This window comes from Crocodylus porosus, unplaced genomic scaffold, assembly GCF_001723895.1.
Source record: "Crocodylus porosus isolate Cpor-Errol unplaced genomic scaffold, CroPor_comp1, whole genome shotgun sequence".
NCBI classification, from domain to species: Eukaryota; Metazoa; Chordata; order Crocodylia; family Crocodylidae; genus Crocodylus; species Crocodylus porosus.
The window spans coordinates 93245948-93265569 of NW_017728943.1; the positions used below are offsets into that span (position 1 = coordinate 93245948).

The window sequence follows — 19622 nt, forward strand, 5'->3', positions numbered from 1 at the left end:
GTACATGCACAAGAACACATATTATTTGAGTATTTATTAAAGATAGATTTTGGTGGACAACAATATTACTGCATGTGATAAAGTTCTTTACAGAGGAAAAATGTAGAACCTTCTATTCGAAGCTATCAGGGATGAAGTGATGAAATGAAAGCGATTCAGTAACTCAGTGCAAAGATTTTTGTACAGATAAGAATCACATTAATAATTACCTGGTCCCATGAAACTGACAAATGAAACCTAATTTCAGCCTGCCAACATAGGGGTTATGTACCGGACTATCCTGACATCACAGCTAATTCCTTGCACTGTTCCTTTAAGGACCATACAGCAGACAATAGTTGGCCGAAAGTATAGTGATTAATCATACTTTGGCTTAAAAGACCAAGGACAAATAGATTAAAATGGTTTAATCTGACCACTTAAAATAGAAACTAACCTGTATCAGAACCCTGGATATTATCCTCCTCTGTCAACAATTTGGACCAGACTTTGAATAACATATTTAACTTTTTCTCAGAACTCTAAACTAGTAGTTTAATGTACTAGTTTGATGTGTTATTTCTCAAACAATGCATGTCACTGTTGTACAGTGGTCTAGGCTCTTCTTCTGAACAAGATTTGCAAATATATCTAGTTTCCCCCTACCCCCTCAGATGATGCAAACTGGCATAACTCCCTTGATTACTTCAACATTATGCTTTTCCAATTTTAAGCTGGAATACTGGAAGGCACCCGTTAATCCCCACTGAAGTCCTTAGTGATCTTTAGCAGTCGATTAGGCTAAGACAGTTGATTAAATTTTTTGCATTGGAATGATTCTGCAATGGAAAATATAGTTTCTGTAGAAATCAACATTCCCAGTGGGATTTCTTTCTGGACTGGTTGAACGATGGGTTTAGTTTGGCTAAACTGATCCAAAATGTTTAATTTATTTTTGAATTAGCTCAGTATTCTATTTAGTTGTCATGCACTGCTATATAGGAGTTTCTCGTATGGCTGGGCCCCTCTGAGGATTCAAGTCTCCCAACATCTAACATGTTTTGTTCTCTGACTTCGCTACATGGTCATCCTGAGACATTTAGTTTGGGGAAGGAACCTGGCCCATAGGATAAAAAGAGATGATCAGGCATCCACATTAGAATTCCTGTTAGGCATTATATCAATAGGAAATGTGATTCAATGTTGAACTGCCTTAAAATGAAGAATTTCAACTCAGTTCAAACCATTTCATTTTCAAAATGGTGATTTTTTTCATTTCAACTGAAACCAAAGCTTGTGACATGCAAACTATTTTTTGAAATACTTCCTTATGTGAAACTGAAACATTTTAACTTTTGATCCTGATATGAGACAAAAAATATCAAAATATGTGATTTTTCAATGGGACAGCAAATTCTAAATACCACATAGCATTATTTGGGTCCAATATCTTTATATTCTAGGAACTTCAGGTGGAACATTAACTAGGAGAGAAAAGAGTGAAGGTAAAAAATAAAAAATAAAAGAGAGAAGAAAGTGAGGCACTGAAGGCAACAGAGGAGAATGTAGGATAATTGGTGTAGGGATAACAGAAATGGAGACAATAGGAAAGGCAAAGGACACCTGTTAAGTATGCAATAGACATAAGGTTGTGGTAGAACATGAAGGAACCATGCAAGACAAAGACTGGCAAGCTGGGAAGAGAAGGACCAATGCTGGTGGACAAAGAAGGCAAAGGGAGACGACAGAGAAAAGAATCCCTTCCGATCACCACAAGAGTAAGTAGAACCATTCTTCTAAGTAACTGTTGAGGAAAGTCACATTCATATTTTTATCTTTATTATTATATATCAAAGTTCAACAAAGGTAGGGTGGGCAGATTAGTTGATTGCTGCAATACATTCACAGAATTATGAAAATAAATTTTGTAGTAGCAACTTTTATTTTTTTCTTGAAAAAAATACCACCACAAACTACAACCTTATGTCCAGCCACTGACTTCAGTGGGCACACAGTGCCTGATCACTAGATACTTGGCCTGCATGCATTCTGAGAGTTCACTCATTCAGAACAAACTCTATGATAAAGATCTATCAAATTTTTGTAAATCAATCTCTTATTATGAAATTGTTATAATAATATTTGAATATCCATATTTAATACAGTAGGGATTCATTTCTGTCCCTTTCCAAAAAAAAGCATAATTTTCCCCAAAGATATTTTATGCTACAAATAAAAGTAAGCAAACTTTTCTTTTAAAAAAAATAGTCAATATTTTTTCAATATTGGAAAATTTCTATGTACTCTCCATTTTTTGAAGTTGTTCTTTGTGGGAAAGTGATGGAGGGGGGAGTAAGAGAGAGTGAAAAAAAGAACAAAATGAGCTGAATCAAATTGTTGCAACCATTCAATGTGATGTTAAAAATGTACAACACTGGCACCAAGTTGATGAAAATTTGCACCATATGTTTTATTCAGGTGCCATTGTACTAGTCTTTGAAAGTTAGCTATTTATACATTAAGAATCACATGTTCCCCCTACATTGGGGGGGGGGGAAGGGGGGGAGTCCACATCCATTATTCAGTCATATCATTTTGTAGCCAGAAAATATATGAAGCTTTTCAAATTTTCATGAAAGCAATATTCACCTGGTCAATAAATACTGAAGAATATTTCAAGGATTGTTCATTTATGAACAATCTCACTTATACATCCAGTATAGGTTGATATAAAATGGGGCCCTGATCCTGGGCTCACTTATACAAGTGACCAACATATACATCCAAGTAGAGCCAATTGAGTTCAATGGGATTAACTCCTATGCACCTAAATTACAGAACTATAGCCTAAAAGAAAATGCCAAGAATCTTTTCAGGCATAAACTGCATTAACATATGCTTCGTATGTAACCTCTGTCCTACACAGCTATGTATTATCTTGCCATACATTATCTTAGGAATAGAAAAAAGGGCAAGTTCCTTGACTGGCTGTGGTTAGAGTATTCTCAAATCTGTCCTCACATGGGCTGCAAACCCAAAGAAAAGAAGCATTTAATGAGGCAGGGGTTTATGAGGTCAACCTATATCTTGTACTCCATAATCATGTAAGCTGCTTCATCGCTGTATATACATTAATGGAGAACATTCACTATTTCACTTGTCTTACATTATCTAAAATTGCAAAATGAAGGTTTAGTCTAATAGTTTCAAAAATTAACTCCCACCTGGTATCAAGAATTTTAGGTCAAAAAGGTTGTTCTTTTTAGGAAGTCAACTCCTCAGAAACAGAAGTGATAACTCATTCCAAACAAGAAAACATCCTACTACCTTACATTTTAACACAACACAGGCTGTAGTGGGCAAGGAAAGGAACACATTTGCTGAAATTTTGGGTTGCTACTTTCCCTATAGCCTGCTCTTTGTGAAGTACCTTTTTGTAATATTAGTGTGCTTCTTTTTTTGACATATCATGTTTATTTAAAATAACTTTAACTTCCTTATATTAAAATATAAAGACAATCTCTTTAGAAGCCATTTCCAACATTAAAAAACATGATGTCTCATAAGAAAAAATGCAGTTGGGAGGCACATAAGATGCATTCTGTTCTCAAATATTGCTGTCATATAAGGTAAAGGTAAGAACTAGCTACATTGAATCCTAGGTTGATCAGTGAGAAATAAAAATGTACTAGTAATGAGGTCAGCAGTCGTAAATAAGCAAATATATAAACAATAATTTTTTAACATGACTCTCCCCCAAAACCCTTATGATTTCCATCATGCAGAGAATATAAAATAATTTTACATCAGTTTGGAAGCATGGTCTTCCTAGGCAATGCTACCTATTTTCAGCCTCACAGGAATGATATACAGAAGGTATACTGTGGCCACTTTCTACCCTTCCTCCTTCTCCCACATTACTTTCTAAGCAAATATTCCCCAGCGTCCCCAGATCTCTCCTTCTCAGGTCTAATTCACTGGTTCTTATTAAAAGTGTTAACAAAAGATCCTTTAGATTGTTTTGGGAAGACATAGCTCATGCTATGTGATTTAATGCCCTTTTTTGCAAGCAACAGTGGCAGCTAACTTGTGTGCTCCTTACCGTGCAGTGCACAGATACCTAATGCCAGACTTAAAATTGCTCAACAGCAAGTTTTAAATCATCCTGCCAAGGAATCTGTAGGGAGACATACCAGTCTTTCTGCAGAGAGAGATCAATGAGCTGTGGAGACATGTTGGCCAGGAATCTCCCTTTCATCTAGATGTACACAGTGTGACACGCCAGGTGCCAGCTTAACTGCTATTCTTACGGGAACGGGCAACTATTACAGGCCAGCATGAAGTACATTTTTGGAGTTTATAGATTATTTTTAAAATGTCAAAGATTTATCTTGGGAGTTTAAAAGGTTGGATGGAGTCAGTTAAACTAAATTCTCAAACTTAAGTGTGAGGTGCATGCAGAGACTTGAACAGTTATGCCAGAAGGTGGGCCTTCGTGTATATGCTCTTCTTTCACACACATCCAGGGGTCAGTTGAATTCTAATTGCTGGAATTGCTAAATGTGAGGATCAAGAAGAGCATCTTATCAATCTATTTCACACACATTTAGAAGCCCTCCAGACCCTCCTTTTAACTCTTCCTCTACTCTTTTAATATTGCAGCAAGTTGAGCGACTTGAGGCAACAGGGGGACAGAGTGGGGACAGATACAAAAGGAGCTCCTGTGCATTGCATGCTACCCCAAAAAAGGGAGACACAGGGCTGATTAACTTTTTCGTCCTGATGCAGTGGCGTTTCTTTTCATTCACTGAAAGGTCCATCAAATTTTAATAAAACTATAAGTCTTCTCAAATTATATTGGCATTTTAAGGTAGCAGATTTTTTTTTTTTTACTCTGATTTAAACTGAACCCTGAAAGCCTTGTTACCACCTTCAGCCAGAGATAACATGGTTAAAAAAATCCCTTCATTACAAATAATACTTTTTCCTCACTTATTTTTTTTAATGAAAAGTACAACTCCACAAGTGATGAAACACAGACTCTGCTCTCCAGATCGATGGAAGACACAGCAAGAATGCAATGTGTATGTAACTATACTCTAAGCAAGGATTTACTCCCTATGTATTTGACTGTCCTAGAAAATGGCTGCAATTTAATTTTTTTTTAAATGATGAATATGTCTCCTTACTCAGCGGGATCTCCCTTTGGGAGAAAAGCACTTTCCTCTGGATTTGCAGGAAAAGATTTAAAATTGCCTTCTTCATAGGTTTTTCCTTCCCTAATCCTTTCTCTCTTCAGGTTTTTATGCAGCTTCTTTCCCTCCCTGACTTGACTTCTCCAGTCCTCAGAAATATTGCATAGGTGCTCTTGCCCAGCACTTCTCTCTCCCTTCATTAGACATCAAGGGAAATAAAGGTGCTGCTTTCTCTCTAATTAGGCACAAGCACAACCAAATTTCAAACAACACATTTAATAGATTTAATAACTTTCATAGACATCCGGCTGGAAGGGACCTCATGAGATTGTGTCTAGCCCCCTGCCATAGGCAGGAAGTCTGCTAGGGTCAAATGATCCCAGCAAGATAAGCATCCAGACACCTTTTGAATGAGTCCAGAGTAGGTGCTTGCACCACCTCTGGGGGGTGGGGAGTCTGTTCCAGACCCTGGATACATGGATTGCAAAGCAGCTTTTTCTTACGTCAGCTTTTCAGGAGTTTCTGGCCATGAGACCTTGTTATCTCTTGGGGAGCCCTGGTGAACAACTGTTCTCCCAGGTCCAGATGCACGCCCCTTTTATACTTGTAAGCCACCACCAAGTCCCTACCCCCTCCTGAGCCTTCTCTTCTCCAGGCTGAAGAGTGCCAAGTCCCAACATTTGATGCTGGGCATTTCATTTCTACCAAGAGACAGTGAAGCCAGAAAGAATTCAGAGAAAAACCAAACACATACACTAATAAAAACAAAATGGGAGAATAAAAGGAACTGATTTCTGAGAAAAGGGGTAAATACAAATAAATACACAGATAGGTAGCTTGGCAAACTAAGGAGGACCAGAAAACTTCTTACTGAACAATATCAAATATCTAGGATTTTGTAAGCATTTCACCTGAACATGGAACTGCAAATTCATATTTGAGAAATATATCAGATTTGGTCCTCTTGCTACTGCTTCTGCATAATCAGAAGAGGTTTTGATGTTCTCCTCCAATTGCACAGTGACGCTAACTCTGGATATGCTATAAGTTCAGTGCTAACACTGGGGGGAAAAAATGCATCACTTCCAGCACTGTTTTTTTCTGCATTCTTTCAATTGCTAGCAACTTGCTCACATATGTGTTGATTACATCTAATCTTACTTTGCCCAAGAGAAATATAGTAATGTATTTGAGGATTTTTTATTTCTCTCTTAAGGCAAGAGGTTGCACGCAATAAGGGTGAACCCTTATATAGGGTTCTCTGCAGCTGCATATGCCTAATGTTCCAGAGTGCACTCTGTCTTTCAGGGCATGGAGCTACTTACATGAATGTACATGCATATGTGTATGTGCTGAAAAGAAAGCTTGACAGGCCTACATGGAGTTTGGGAAGCTCCATTCAAACTGACATTAGAAGAGGTCAGGGCAGATGTGGCAGCCTTTCTTTGGCACTTCCCAGCTGGTAACCTATTTTAAAGTGTATGTGATGTGGTGGGTAACATATACTGGTAGATGCATTTGCAGAGCTCTCAAAATGTGCCTGACTGGAATGTATGGGTGCACTAAAAATATAGAGGGGAGGAATCAACATGAGATTGCTTAAAGTTTGTCCATTCAAAATTGACATCGACATTTTATTAAGGGGGTTCCACCGGTATAACAGAGCTTAATTCGGTACCAATTTCATGCAAATGTATGAGACATGATTTCTTTCTGACGAGATCATATCAGACAAGGTTGAATTTCAGGCAAAATGGTTTGGCTACTACACAGCAATCTCTTAAAATGCAAAATAGTTTCTTGGGGAAAAAAAAAGGTTAATGTACATAAAAATGGTTTCATGGATATTGTACAGACTTTAAAAAAAAACTTGCCTTCAGTCTGAAACCCAGCACAAAAATTTTTAGCCTAAACAGTACATTTTTGAGAATATTATAAACAAGACAGACAGTGATTTAGGACAGAATGCTCAACTTAACCTTGACTATAGTGTTGCTACCAAACACTCTGCTGTTAAGAAAACTGCAAGAGAACTACTGACAGAACTATGCTTTAAGTGTAAATTTCAGGTGCATTTATCTTTTTATTGCTACTGTATTCAACAGTTTATCTTCTATAATTTTCTCTCCAGCTGGTATTTTCCACTTCTGCTTTATTTCATCTGACACAATTGAGCAGAAGCAGTAGAAAACTTCAGAAAAATGAATTTGGTCTGAACCTTGCACCATTTTTCTTTGCGTTTTCTCTCAGCTCGTAGCTAAGAGATACCAAGACTGCATACTTTTCTGTTTATCTTTTGCATATAAATGTCTGACTGCTTTGTTTAAACACATGCGTTTTTAGTGCGTCTGCAATATCAGGGTACACCTTAGAAAATGCCATCTGTGAAGGTCTTTAGGTGAGTTATTGTATTAACAATTTGTTTCACATTCACAGAAATTGGATAAGAAGTTGCTATTATAAACAGGCAATTGCCGTCCCTTTGTATTCCATGTCTGAGGGCATTAAAACTATGCCAGAAATTCAGCTCACGGTGTAGCCTTATTAAAGCTAAAACCTTTTCTCACTCAAACAAAGGTAAAGGAGTGATGTTGTGGCAAAAGATTTTATAAACATGATCACAACTGAGTTATGCTGTTAACCGCAAGCAGTTAATGAAACAAAAGGTCTTAGACCTGTCACAGAAAGATTTTATTGCCAGCAAATGTGTACAGACAGCATCCTAGCAGTGATAAATGTCTTGATACTCTACTTTTCCTTATTAGCTACAGAGAATAACTTGATACAACAAACACAGGTAGAGAGAAGCAATTACTGTGCTATCAAAAAGCAAATGGGAAAATCCTAACCCTAGTGAAGTCAAAAGGAGTTTTTCCATTAACTTCAATAGGGTCAAGATTCTGTTCCTCAAATATAAGTATTAGATACCTTTGTAAGATATAGACACCAAAATCTTCTGACTGTGGCCATAGGTATAAATAATATCAGCAGTATTCAAGGAGCATGTATTGTCACAAAGAAAATCCTTGTATTTTCATGAGAGGGTATTTGCACAACACTAAGCCATCCACTCTCAGTGGAATATTTATTGCATATGTCAGTCATTGAACCTCAGAGAAACATAACTCATTGTAAAAACTGTAAGTCAGATCTTGGCACCAACTTCCATGGTGTTATGACGGTTTACACCAGGAAAAGTTCTGTCCTTATATTTTTATTGCTTTTTAGAGGAAGAAGGGAGTACCATAACTTATTTACACTCCCACAGGCATTCCAGCCACACAATGGTCCCCATAGATATTCATGAACCTTTTCTTTAGATGTTCATCATCTCCATACCAAGTGGTGGGTGGATGGGCTGGGGGTGCACTATATCCATGTTATCAATCCAATTTAACTAGGGTAATAAAAAATACCATCAAATGAATCTTGAAAGAGCCTTTTCACATTCAAACTTCTCTTGTCATTCAAAATTAGAAAAACAAGAAAAGCAAATAAGAATTTGCTTGATTGGCAGAATATTTCAAGAGTGTTTTCAAAATTTTCCAAAATATGAACTTTAAAAGAATAACAGATCGTCCTCCTGGGGGACTTCTTTTATATAAAGAGAAAAAATATAGTGAGTATTATTTGTTTATGGGAAAATAACCCAATGATCTGAAAAGAGAAAAACAGTTTTGAAAAGACTATTTTTAAACAGAATATTTGGAAATACAAGATAGAGTGATCTTGTGCAAAACTGGCTGCTAAATGCCAGCCTGGAGAACTTGAGACAGCATTAGCTTGAGCTGACAGCTAAATACTGAAAAGAGATACTTAGTTACATGAGATTATTTCAGACGGGCAATAAAACAAAGTGCCTCCCCCAGAGAGTAGCTGCACTGTGTTCATGTATGTACCATACACTTGCAGCAGAATCACAGTCCAGCAATTAATTAGCTTAATTATGAAAAAGATGTTCACTTTACAATACAGTCCCTATTACTTAAATATAAACTATTTAACTTGGTTTTCTAGGTACAGCTTCCGTTGATCTGGCCCCACAACATAATCTGATTTCAGTGGAGATTTGGAGTGTTCAACACTTCTAAACACAGGCCCACTTTTGATGAAATTCCTAAACCTCAACTAGTGACTAATTTTGAATATTTCAATCCTGCAAGCATTTATGCTTTCAAGTAATTTTCCATTTCACTGCTTATGCATGAAGTTAAGTCATCTGAATGCACATGTATGTAAATTTGGGGCTTATATTGTAACATTGTTAAACCATTGCAGCATTCTTACACTCAGAGAATGGCCAGAAAGCAATAACTTTTTGTGGCAAAAGACAGGCTCTATTGCGAGGCAGCGAAGATTTCTCAAGCGATACTATTTTACTTAGCTAATGGGACAAGGGGACATCTCTGAGAAAGGAGTTTGGGGTTATTTATTTTATTTAAGTGGGCTTAGATTTTTTGTCTTCCTGTTATATGGCAGATGTTTCAGGGTATATCATGTGTTGTGTTTTGATGACTCAATATAACATGTGAATGGAAAACTTCTCCATGACTTTTAAGACTCAAGTGAATCTGTTTTCACACCCTGGATTGACAGTGACATATGATATTTGCAGAAGTGGGAAAGGAGGCTTATAGGCTTTGGGGAAAACTGACATCTTTACTCATTAATAGAGTTTACAGCTTTCAGGTTATATTTAACATGGAAAAGTTCAGTAAGAAGAAGTGAATTAAAAGCTATTCAAAAGGCAACTGGATGGATTTTGTATCCACAATTATTTTCTGTAATACTGTTCCCCATTAGTGATATTTTATAAAAAGTTGTTGCATAAACGAAGAAACTTACCTTTCTTGCAGAATAAGCTTGTTTTCTTTTTTCCAGAAATCTTTAAAGTCCGAACTGAATTCGTGCCAAATACTGAAGAAAGAATGTGGGGACACCTCTTTCTCTCCCATTTTTGGTTTCATGCAGAAATAAGCTGCAGTTTCCAAAAAGCTGTCAAAGGAAAAGAAAAAAACCCAGCAAGTATTTTATTATCTACTGCTACAGTATTTTCCTTCCCCATCAAATATTGACTTCGTACACAATTAATCTTGGAAACAAAACTGACATATGTGGAACCTCTAGCTGTAATGTTTTTATGGTACACATTTTGGTTAATTTCTGTTGTTCATCACACGCACTGTTTTTGACCAAGGCATTGTCCATTTTAAAGCCAAAATAGAAGTTGCTTCTAATCCCTTCAATATGAGAATTCCACGCCTGCCCCACATTGCCTTTGTGCTATATTATAAAAGATTTAAAAAAAAAAAATCAGTCTATAGTAGTTCTGAGTACAGTTTTACCACCTCTGTTACATCTGTGTTTTGACAATACAACAACCTATGTGCAGCAGTCCAGAAAATGCAGTCAGCTTCAGAAAGAAATGCAGGCCTGCGGCAGAACACTTTGACCTCCCTGGACATTCCATTGCTGACCTGAGGGCGGCTGTTCTCTGGCAGCAAACCTTTAAAAACCAATCTGAACAGCAAATTGCAGAACAAGAAATCATCCACAGACTGGATTAATTATGGTTTAAACAGGGACTATGGATTCCTATCCCATTACCTGGATTACCTTTGCTCCTATGGATTTATTGCTTGCATGTTTTCCTCTTCCAGCACTGCCCCTTCCCCACTCCTCTCCACTCCCCTTCTTATTTATTCAGTGTTCTTCTAGAGCACCCAAAACCCAGTTTGGACACACCCAGAAAGCAGCGGCTGAGGAGGGCACACCTGCCTTTTCCAGGCCCAGTTTATAGGAACACAAGCAAGGTGCAACAGTTTACACTTTCATATGGAAGTACTGTTTAAATGGTTAATATAACAAAATAGGACCTGACCCATTAAATATATGGAGTTGAAATGCCATAAGTAAATATTGCAATCAAAATAACTCACTAAGACTGAGCAAGAGAGCTGGGAACAATAAGGTAGCGATCTCAAATGTATTTAGGAACCTCAACATTTAAACTTCATTTTACCAGAAGAAAATAATTTCAGTTTCAACTTGTTCATTGTGAAATTTCCTTTTGGGCTTTTTAATTTTTTTTTTACAAAGTGGAAAACAAAATGGCTCACAATGTATTCAGGAGTATTTGTTTCTGTTCAAATGACTACTGTTCAACCACCCATACAATAACTACTGATGAATCATATGTTGCTTGTTACATCATATTGATGTTGGAATGAAATCTTGGCCTTTATGAAGTCAATGGGAATTTTGTCACAGACTTTTTGGTGTGGGGGGGAGGAAGCAGGGAAGGAGACAATTTCACCAGCTGAGTATCATCAAGATAATGCCATAACAGTATTATTAGATGATAAACTACTAATTAGAGACATACACCAAACATTTAAAAAGGACCCAATTGCTCTAACCCCACCATACCAATAGCCTAAAGCTAGATCACGAAACTTAAACCACAAGCTAAATAGAGGTGTGCCTAGTGCACCCTGATCAGGAAACACTAAAATCTTTGAAAGAATAAAGCCTTCCATGCAAGTCAGTGTACCCAATGTAACATCATAGTCTGTCTTCTGGCTTTTAAAACATTGTGACCATTTCTAAATGGAGCCTATCATCCCAGCTAAATCTGAGACAGCATAATTACATTCCATCTACCTAATTTTAATTCCTCCACTAATTTTGTATTGGAGAAGCCTCCTATGACCCTGAGCATAACTCATGTAGAATGTCTTTTCATATAAAGACTTTGGTCTTTAGCAATAGAGAGGCAAGAGCATTATAGGGTAGCAGGGAACTTTGAAAGTGCCATTAAAAAAAAACAAACACTGACTATTTTTAATGATGTTTCTCAAAGATCACCAATGATGAGTAACATACCATGAAATCAGGAGTTCAGAGGCCCCAGCACGGCAAGCACCTCTGCTGCTGGTTGCACAAATGTCAAGAAAATTAAAAGAGTAAGATATTGGGTAATCATTCTAAATTTGAGGCAACAGGTTATAAAACCCATACAGGAAACCATCTTAGCAAGCAAGGAGACAGGATAGTCAAATTTCTATAGATAAATACTCAAGGAGTTCAATAAATGGTACAAACACCTACTGAACACATGAAGGCTAAAATTAAAAATTCTAAAGATTTTTCTGAGGAGCTAGCCAGGATTTCTCTCTCATCATTGCTAATCTTGCTGGAAACCATATCAGCATAGCTAAGTTAGCTATACACCCACATTTAGCTATGTCTTCTTCAGTCAGTTACAGTGAAATACAAGTCCTCAGTCAGTTTGTGCTAGCTAGTTTAGGGGAAAATAAATTAATCTGCTTTTAAAATATGAAACATTAGAAGCTTAGTAAAGTTCCTGTCACCTTTCTAATACCTGCTGGTACAAGAGCAGAAAACGTAGGCTATAACATACTTGTACCAAGATACAAGCACTACCAGGAATCAAGGTATCCATCCTGTATTCACAGGTGAAAAAAACTAAAGTACTTGTCTCAACTTTTTCAGTCAAAAGGACCTTCTCTTACATGGTGGTTAACAACCTCCCAGTGTGCAGTTATAAACCACAGGAAAGATTGAATACCATATAATAATTCAAGAAAAAGATAACAGAATTAACGCATGGAAGACAAAGAACAAGCAACAAACGTAAAATGAGTTTTACAGACTGATAACTATTTAGGCAGCAGAACCTTTGGATATTCACAGAACATGGCAAAGATCTAGACATCTATTATTGCAGTTCACTTATGGTAAAATAGGTGGACCTCAAGGCTTATTTTGCGAAACATGCTTCTGCTACAATATGGGATTTAGACAACATTAAGAAAGACTAGCAGAATTACTGTTAAGAATGGCCACTACCATTCCAGACCACATTTCTAAGCCACGTAACACATAACTTCTGCATTATAGATGATCAGAAGACAAGCTCATGCACATGCTTTCCCTAGCCCTTTTCTGAGATCAAAACATAGGCAGTACCTGCAAGATACTATGCTATTCATCTCTGTATGTTCACCAGGCATAATGTGTGTGTTGATGGGGAGGAGCAGGAATCCAGATTTTCTGCGTTCCTACAGTGGCTTTGGTAAGATGTGCCCTTGTGCGTCTCAATTTCTCTATATGTAAAATGGGTATACTGCCAAAAGCAGACTTAATTTTCATAAAGCAACGAGAGACCCTCCAATGAAGGGTTTAAGTCCCCTGAACCCTTATTGCATGTCTTAAAGAAAAAGAGAAAAAGAGGTTGGGAAGGAAGGGGCTTGGAGCTATTTTCAGGGATTAATAGAGGTAAGGGAGGTCAGTGGCTTTGCTCCAGTCAGCATGACTTTTCAAGCCTGATTAAAAACAAGACATTGATGTTCACACTGCTGTCTTATCCAGATAGGGCAAAGGCCAAATGTGTTAAAAGGATTTCAAATTGGTGTTCATATATGCTACCTTGGCCTCAAAGAACATTTAAACATCTCTAAATCCCTTAAGACACTGAAGGAGGTGGTGGTGTTTGACAAAAATAAATGAGGAAATCAGATTAGAAAAGGTGGTTATAGTTCCTTCCCTTGTTCCATCTCCTCCAAAAACCTCTTTAGATTAATAACTGAATTCACCAGTTATTTTCTAATGAATATGGGTGAATGAATTCCTTGCTCTATGTTTATTTTAACACCTAGGAGATTATGCTGTCCAAATGGTTTCTCCGTCTAGGAAAAAAGGCACATAAAATGGAAAAATCAGGCAGCATTATTCAGAAAACCTGACAATCACTTGTTATCTTGTTTATCACCAAGGTTCCTACCTATACATTTAAAATCAATTAGAAATATTTTCCAGAGAGGGGGAACAGGCCATGGTTTACTCAATTTTTTTTTTTTTTGTAAGGCCTATTAGGAAACTGCAGATACTACTTCAAATTCATACCTGGTCAGGTAACAAGTATAAATAAAAAATTGTGGGAAAGTGGTGGGTGATATATAGATTCCTATTGCTGTAGAAGGGAAATAGAGGAACAAATCAATAATTTAATTAGAATAAGTGATACCCAGCAATAGACAGAAACAGTCTTCCTTCAGAATGAACTGACCAGGCTCCAGGAGCCAACAAATTAGAAGGTAACCATAAGTCCAGACACATGGCTTGGATTTAATGTGTAGAGGCACTATTCCTGACTGACCTCTCTGAGAGCTGGTTAAAATATGATCCATCAGATTTCCAAACAAAGCACCTACAGGCACATAACTAGAACTGAGATCAGTTTAAGCATAGAAACACTTGCACTTTTAAGGAATCCTCTTCTGTATTGTTGAACAAATGAAGGATTTCCAGTGCTTACATATGTTTGGATGTTCTTGATTACTCCAGTTTTGCAGATTAAATGATCAGCAATTGTTAATGTACAATATTATCCAGACTCATTTAAACAAGTGATGAGGTTAAACTAGTATCTTCTAAGACCTTCTTCCTAGACCAGTGATACCAGATTTTGAATTTCAGAATAACCAGTCATCAAATGGTTTATTCAAGTCATAAAGTACATGGTAACTAAGTGATGAATGGTCACAGGTAAAACTGATCAGAAAGCCCACAGTATATGCACATAAATGAGAAGAATACATGTACAAAAAAAATTAGGGCTCTATTTAAATTGATATGAGTTTTATTTTAAGGGCTTAAGTTGAATGGCAGGATATATGAATCAGTGCTGAATTTAAAAGGGGCTATCAGAATAGGATTACAACACATAGCAAGTATTTAGGGTTGCTCCTTGGCAAGTTAGTCAAGCAAATTGTCATATTTAGCACATGCTCTCTCTTTCTTTTTTTTTTTTCCTAGAGCAAAATGCCTCTACAGATTTTTTTTCTTCTCTGTAAACATCTAAATGTATTAAAGAGAAAATGTAATAATGGAAATTTCATCTATAGCATTAAGGTTGGTTTTAGGATTTGCATGGCCTCAAGCAGCTCATACAGGTGAAAATGAGCACTTTCCTCCTCTTCAGAGGTAAAGGGAAAATGGGGACCAACCTTATAGTTTAAGAGGTGGCAAATTACAGAGTAGGGGAGGGATGGGACTCAAAAGGCAGATGCCCAAGTTGTCTATTTCTTATGGTTTTAATTTCTTATGGTTTTAGGGTATTGACAATACTTTTATGCTCTGCTTTGACTAGCCTTGTGCTATCCTTGGCCAAAAAGAGGAAAACAATTGCTTGTAAAAATGCAAATGCATTTTAAAAACATGTTTTAAAAATTGGCTAAGAAAATTATAGTTTTTAGGCAGAAAAAGTCTTTGTTTTTAATAATGGCATATTAACTGCCAGGAGCCATTCATCTTCTATTCTTGTCAGCTTGCATTTTGTAAATACAGGAATATTGTTCCTCAGAAAACAAACCGTCTGAAGAGCTTCCCTCCCCCCCCCCCCACCATTCCAAAATAGTTTTCCATTATTTGCATAATTTTGTGTTCTAAACCATTTTCCTCATCTCCATCTCCAATAAACTTAGTGGAAAAATGTACAATTTTAGAAGAACTTCTGGAGAATTTCCTCTTCTGCTAGTAAAGATGCAACATAAAGGATAAAACTAACAGATATGTAGCAGCCTTATTTTGTGGTCTATTACCTATTTTAAATACAATGATGGACAGCTAACACTTAATATGTAAGGACATTTATGGATCCCAATTGCCCAATACTGTCAGTTCTGTTTAATGTATTTATTCCATCATGCTCTTCAAATATGTTGCTATCCTATCAAAACACTGGAGCACAATAGGGCCTTCTACTACCTAGTTTTCATTCATTACATTGTTTTACGGAAATTCTCAAATGACCTAAAGATGACAAAATTGTTCTTTTCCCCTCAATCTTTGGTCTTTCAGTTATAGGTGTTTTCTAGGCAAAGACGATACATGAAGTGTTTCAGCAACACATGGCTGACAGAACAATCCTTTTGGCAGAATCAGAAGATTGCTCTAAATTGTGACAGTAATTCTGAAGGACACCTGGTGCTGTAAAGCTTCTCCAACTCGTATCCCAACTATACCAGTTGGTGCCATAAAATATCAGAAAAACAGTTTTGCCTCCAAAGGAAAGGAAAGGTGGCTTATGATCATTATTAATACCATGGATAAGATGGGGGGCAGAAGGGGGGGCACATGCCCCCCCCTTCTACCCTCTCCCAGCTTCTTCACTGACAGTGCGGCACAGGGCTGCAGCCTGGCCAGCACCAGCCTGGCAACAGCAGGGGCAGTGGTATAAAGTTGTCCCTTCCCCACGCCCCTCACCACACACACACAGTCTATGATTACTGCTTTGTACAACTTTGGCCAAACCCAAGGATCAGGTTCACCATGATTTTGGGAAACGTCTTAGTTATGGTTGAAATTAAAATATCCATATTTTTTACAAAGATTTCCTTTCAAGATGACCATTTAGGGTATCAGAGCATTTGACCAATTATTAGGCCCAAATTCTTCCTTCAAACAGTCACAGGTTCAATTAATGTCAGCTAGGTATGCAAAGCCAGCCAAAGGTGATACTTGACATTCAGAATATGGATCAAAATGCTTAGACTTCAGACTGTTTGAAACAAAATGAGAAACAAAACCCCCTAAAGGTTAAATTAATGCCTTATGACTATTGAGGGATTTAAAAAAAAATAATTCTCCTCATTAAAAAAATGCATTAAAAAACAGATTTGAAGATGTTTAATTGTCAGTGTATTAATATGTTTTTCACTACTACTACCAGAGAAGCTACATTTATGAAGATTATTAATTAGTCATTAGAAAAAAATGTTGATAATGAAGCTAGACAATTAAAATTCAAGGGAACAAAGAAGGAAGGGAGATATATATTGTAGTTCACTCGTATGGTTAGTATTTTATTTTTTTAAATGACATTATGTTAATCTCCATATTTACATGCATACTCTTACTCATAAACTTCAAGGTAAAAATGAATGCCATTTGTTATCAATTAACAAAGCAAACTTCCCTCAGAAATTCTATAGCACACAAAGCCTGACTGAACAACACGATCAGTCAGGTACTGGAGCAGAAAACCTAACATTCTTTGACTTGTCTTGTTAAAACTTTCTTGAGTTTCCTCCAGTACCATTAAAATGATTGTTAACATACTCCAAATGTTCTTCTTACTCAAAATGTGGCTCAATTATCTTTGTAATTCACTGAACACACCAAATATTTGGTTTTAATCCAGTACAACTTTACTTGCTTTGCATAGATGAAAAATTCTCTTTTCACAACGTGATCTACATGGCATTACACCCATACAAATGCTATATGTATGGCATGCCAACTGTGTTGTTTTGTGGACACATGGCCAACTGCATGTGTAACTGTAACTGCAGTGCATGTATGTACAAATCAAACACATACAAGTGCGTATGTACTTTGAAACTTTGAAAGTGAAAACTAGAAGCAAATCCAACAGAAAACTTGATTTTTATATTTTTTTATTTTTATTTTTATTTTTTTTTGTGTGGAAAAGACTAATATATGAGCTTCAAACATATTTAATAACCCCATGGCCAGTTTACCTTACACAAACAGGAAGGTGCCAGATACAAAACACTGAGGTTAAATAAATTTCAACATCAGTGATCTGACAATCTGCTGGTTTTACTGCAACAAGTAAGGATGCTTTGTCTATGTTAAGTTCCAACTTTCCTCCAGATGTCATCTCATCTTCATCACCTAGAATACAGGAGACTATTACTGAAACCCATGTTACGATGTATAAGGAGTTACATATGCATGTGGGGCAATGTGACTTTTTACAGAATTATTTTAATTTTATATGAATAATTTAATTTCCAGCTATAAACTTCACTCATGGAAGGAGCTCCATTAATGCTGTAATGCTTCTTTCAAGTACATTGTAAGATCAAGACCAGAATTATTTAACAGGGCAAGATGTAGTTTATTTTAAATATTTAAATAAATAATAAACTTCTGTAAGTTTAAGTAGAAAACACCACACATATCAGAGTCCATATAGATATGACATTAAGACATGCCTTAAAGACTGAATAGCAGATTAAATTGTGTGCATGGACATCTGGGTACATATTATTTAAGATCTCAAATGTACACTGAATATGCAAAACACCCCATGAAGGATGAATCCATGCTCCACAACTATTGAGTCAGGACCTTAGGCTTTAATATACATTTTAAATGTAAAATTTTGAAACTTCATTTGCTGCTTAACCTGGTATGAGGCTCCAATGAATGGTATGAGACTCCAACCCAATTTCCACTGAAGGAAGAGAGGATCTTTTTTGGATATATGTGAAAGAAAAGTAAAGCATAATGGCTTCTTTAAAGCATTCCCTGAACTCCTGGCTTTTTCTGTAAAAGAGGGAAATGATGATAGTATCTTTGCAGTTTATTACAAGACGTGCTCCAGATAAGATCATAAGTGTGCAGCTTAAAAATTGACCACTTCCCTTGCATCTAGTCTTCTCTTTCACATGTCCAGGGTAATAGGATATTGATCAAACTGTGCCACTTAAAATGGCCTGACAATAAAAAGGAATATAACATGTGCAGGAAAATATCAACCCTTCCTACATTGCTTCCTCTTGTCCTGCTCCAGGTCCAAACTTGGGAGCAGTGGGAAGCTTCCAATTAAGTGACAACATCTGTAACAAGAATAAACTACAAAGAAATACAGAGAAACCTAATTACACTTGCACAGAGTATGCACTTTGGTAAGAAACAATGGAGCTAAATCACGCACACCAATAAGTTCAACTCTAACAGCTCTAGGTTTTGGTACGATTGTGGACTACTCAGTGAAGCTACCTGGTAAACACGCAGTAGTGGTCAAAAAGCAAGTATGCCAAAAGTCAGAGATTAAATTGCTGTACTTTTTGATTTAGGATGTTCTTGATTAGCTTTTTAATGCTTTGGAAATTTCCACTTCTAAGCTAAGTGACACAATACTTATGCTCCTTTCCCCAAAAATATTGAACTTGGTTTCAGTAACACAAATATAATAAATGGCTCAACTATAGTTGTTTTGTAAATGAACTCTGGCTTCTCACTTGCCAGAAGTCTAACAGAACTTCCTCACAAGTTGTAGAACTAACTGTTCCAACAAGAAACAATTTATGTTATTTATAACTAGTTCTCTAAAACATTTCCTAGTTGCTCTAAAATGTTTTGGAAACGTTAGTGCTTGAAATGACTCACTGACATTAGAAGCTACAAATTTAGACTAAAAAGAGGTTTTTGTTTTTTTTTAAAACAAAATCATTAAATGGTGGAACACAGAAGAAATCATTGAGATTAAATGTTTTGTGGCATTAAAAAACAAGCATATAAATGATAAGGACTTGCATACTTTAGGTAAAGAAGAAAATTTCATAAAGGGACATCAACCTTCTCAGGGCAGCCACTATCCATCAGGGTTTA

The 19622-nt window shown here is 36.6% G+C and overlaps 1 protein-coding gene across 1 annotated transcript in view; it reads right to left on the bottom strand.

The window, feature by feature from the left end:
• The window catches only part of FMN2 (formin 2), a 251351-nt gene that overhangs the window by 14724 nt on the left and 217005 nt on the right, over positions 1 to 19622 (bottom strand). Inside the window, 1 exon segment of the mRNA XM_019549808.1 lies at positions 10020 to 10169. Coding sequence (XP_019405353.1) covers positions 10020 to 10169 — 150 coding nt within the window.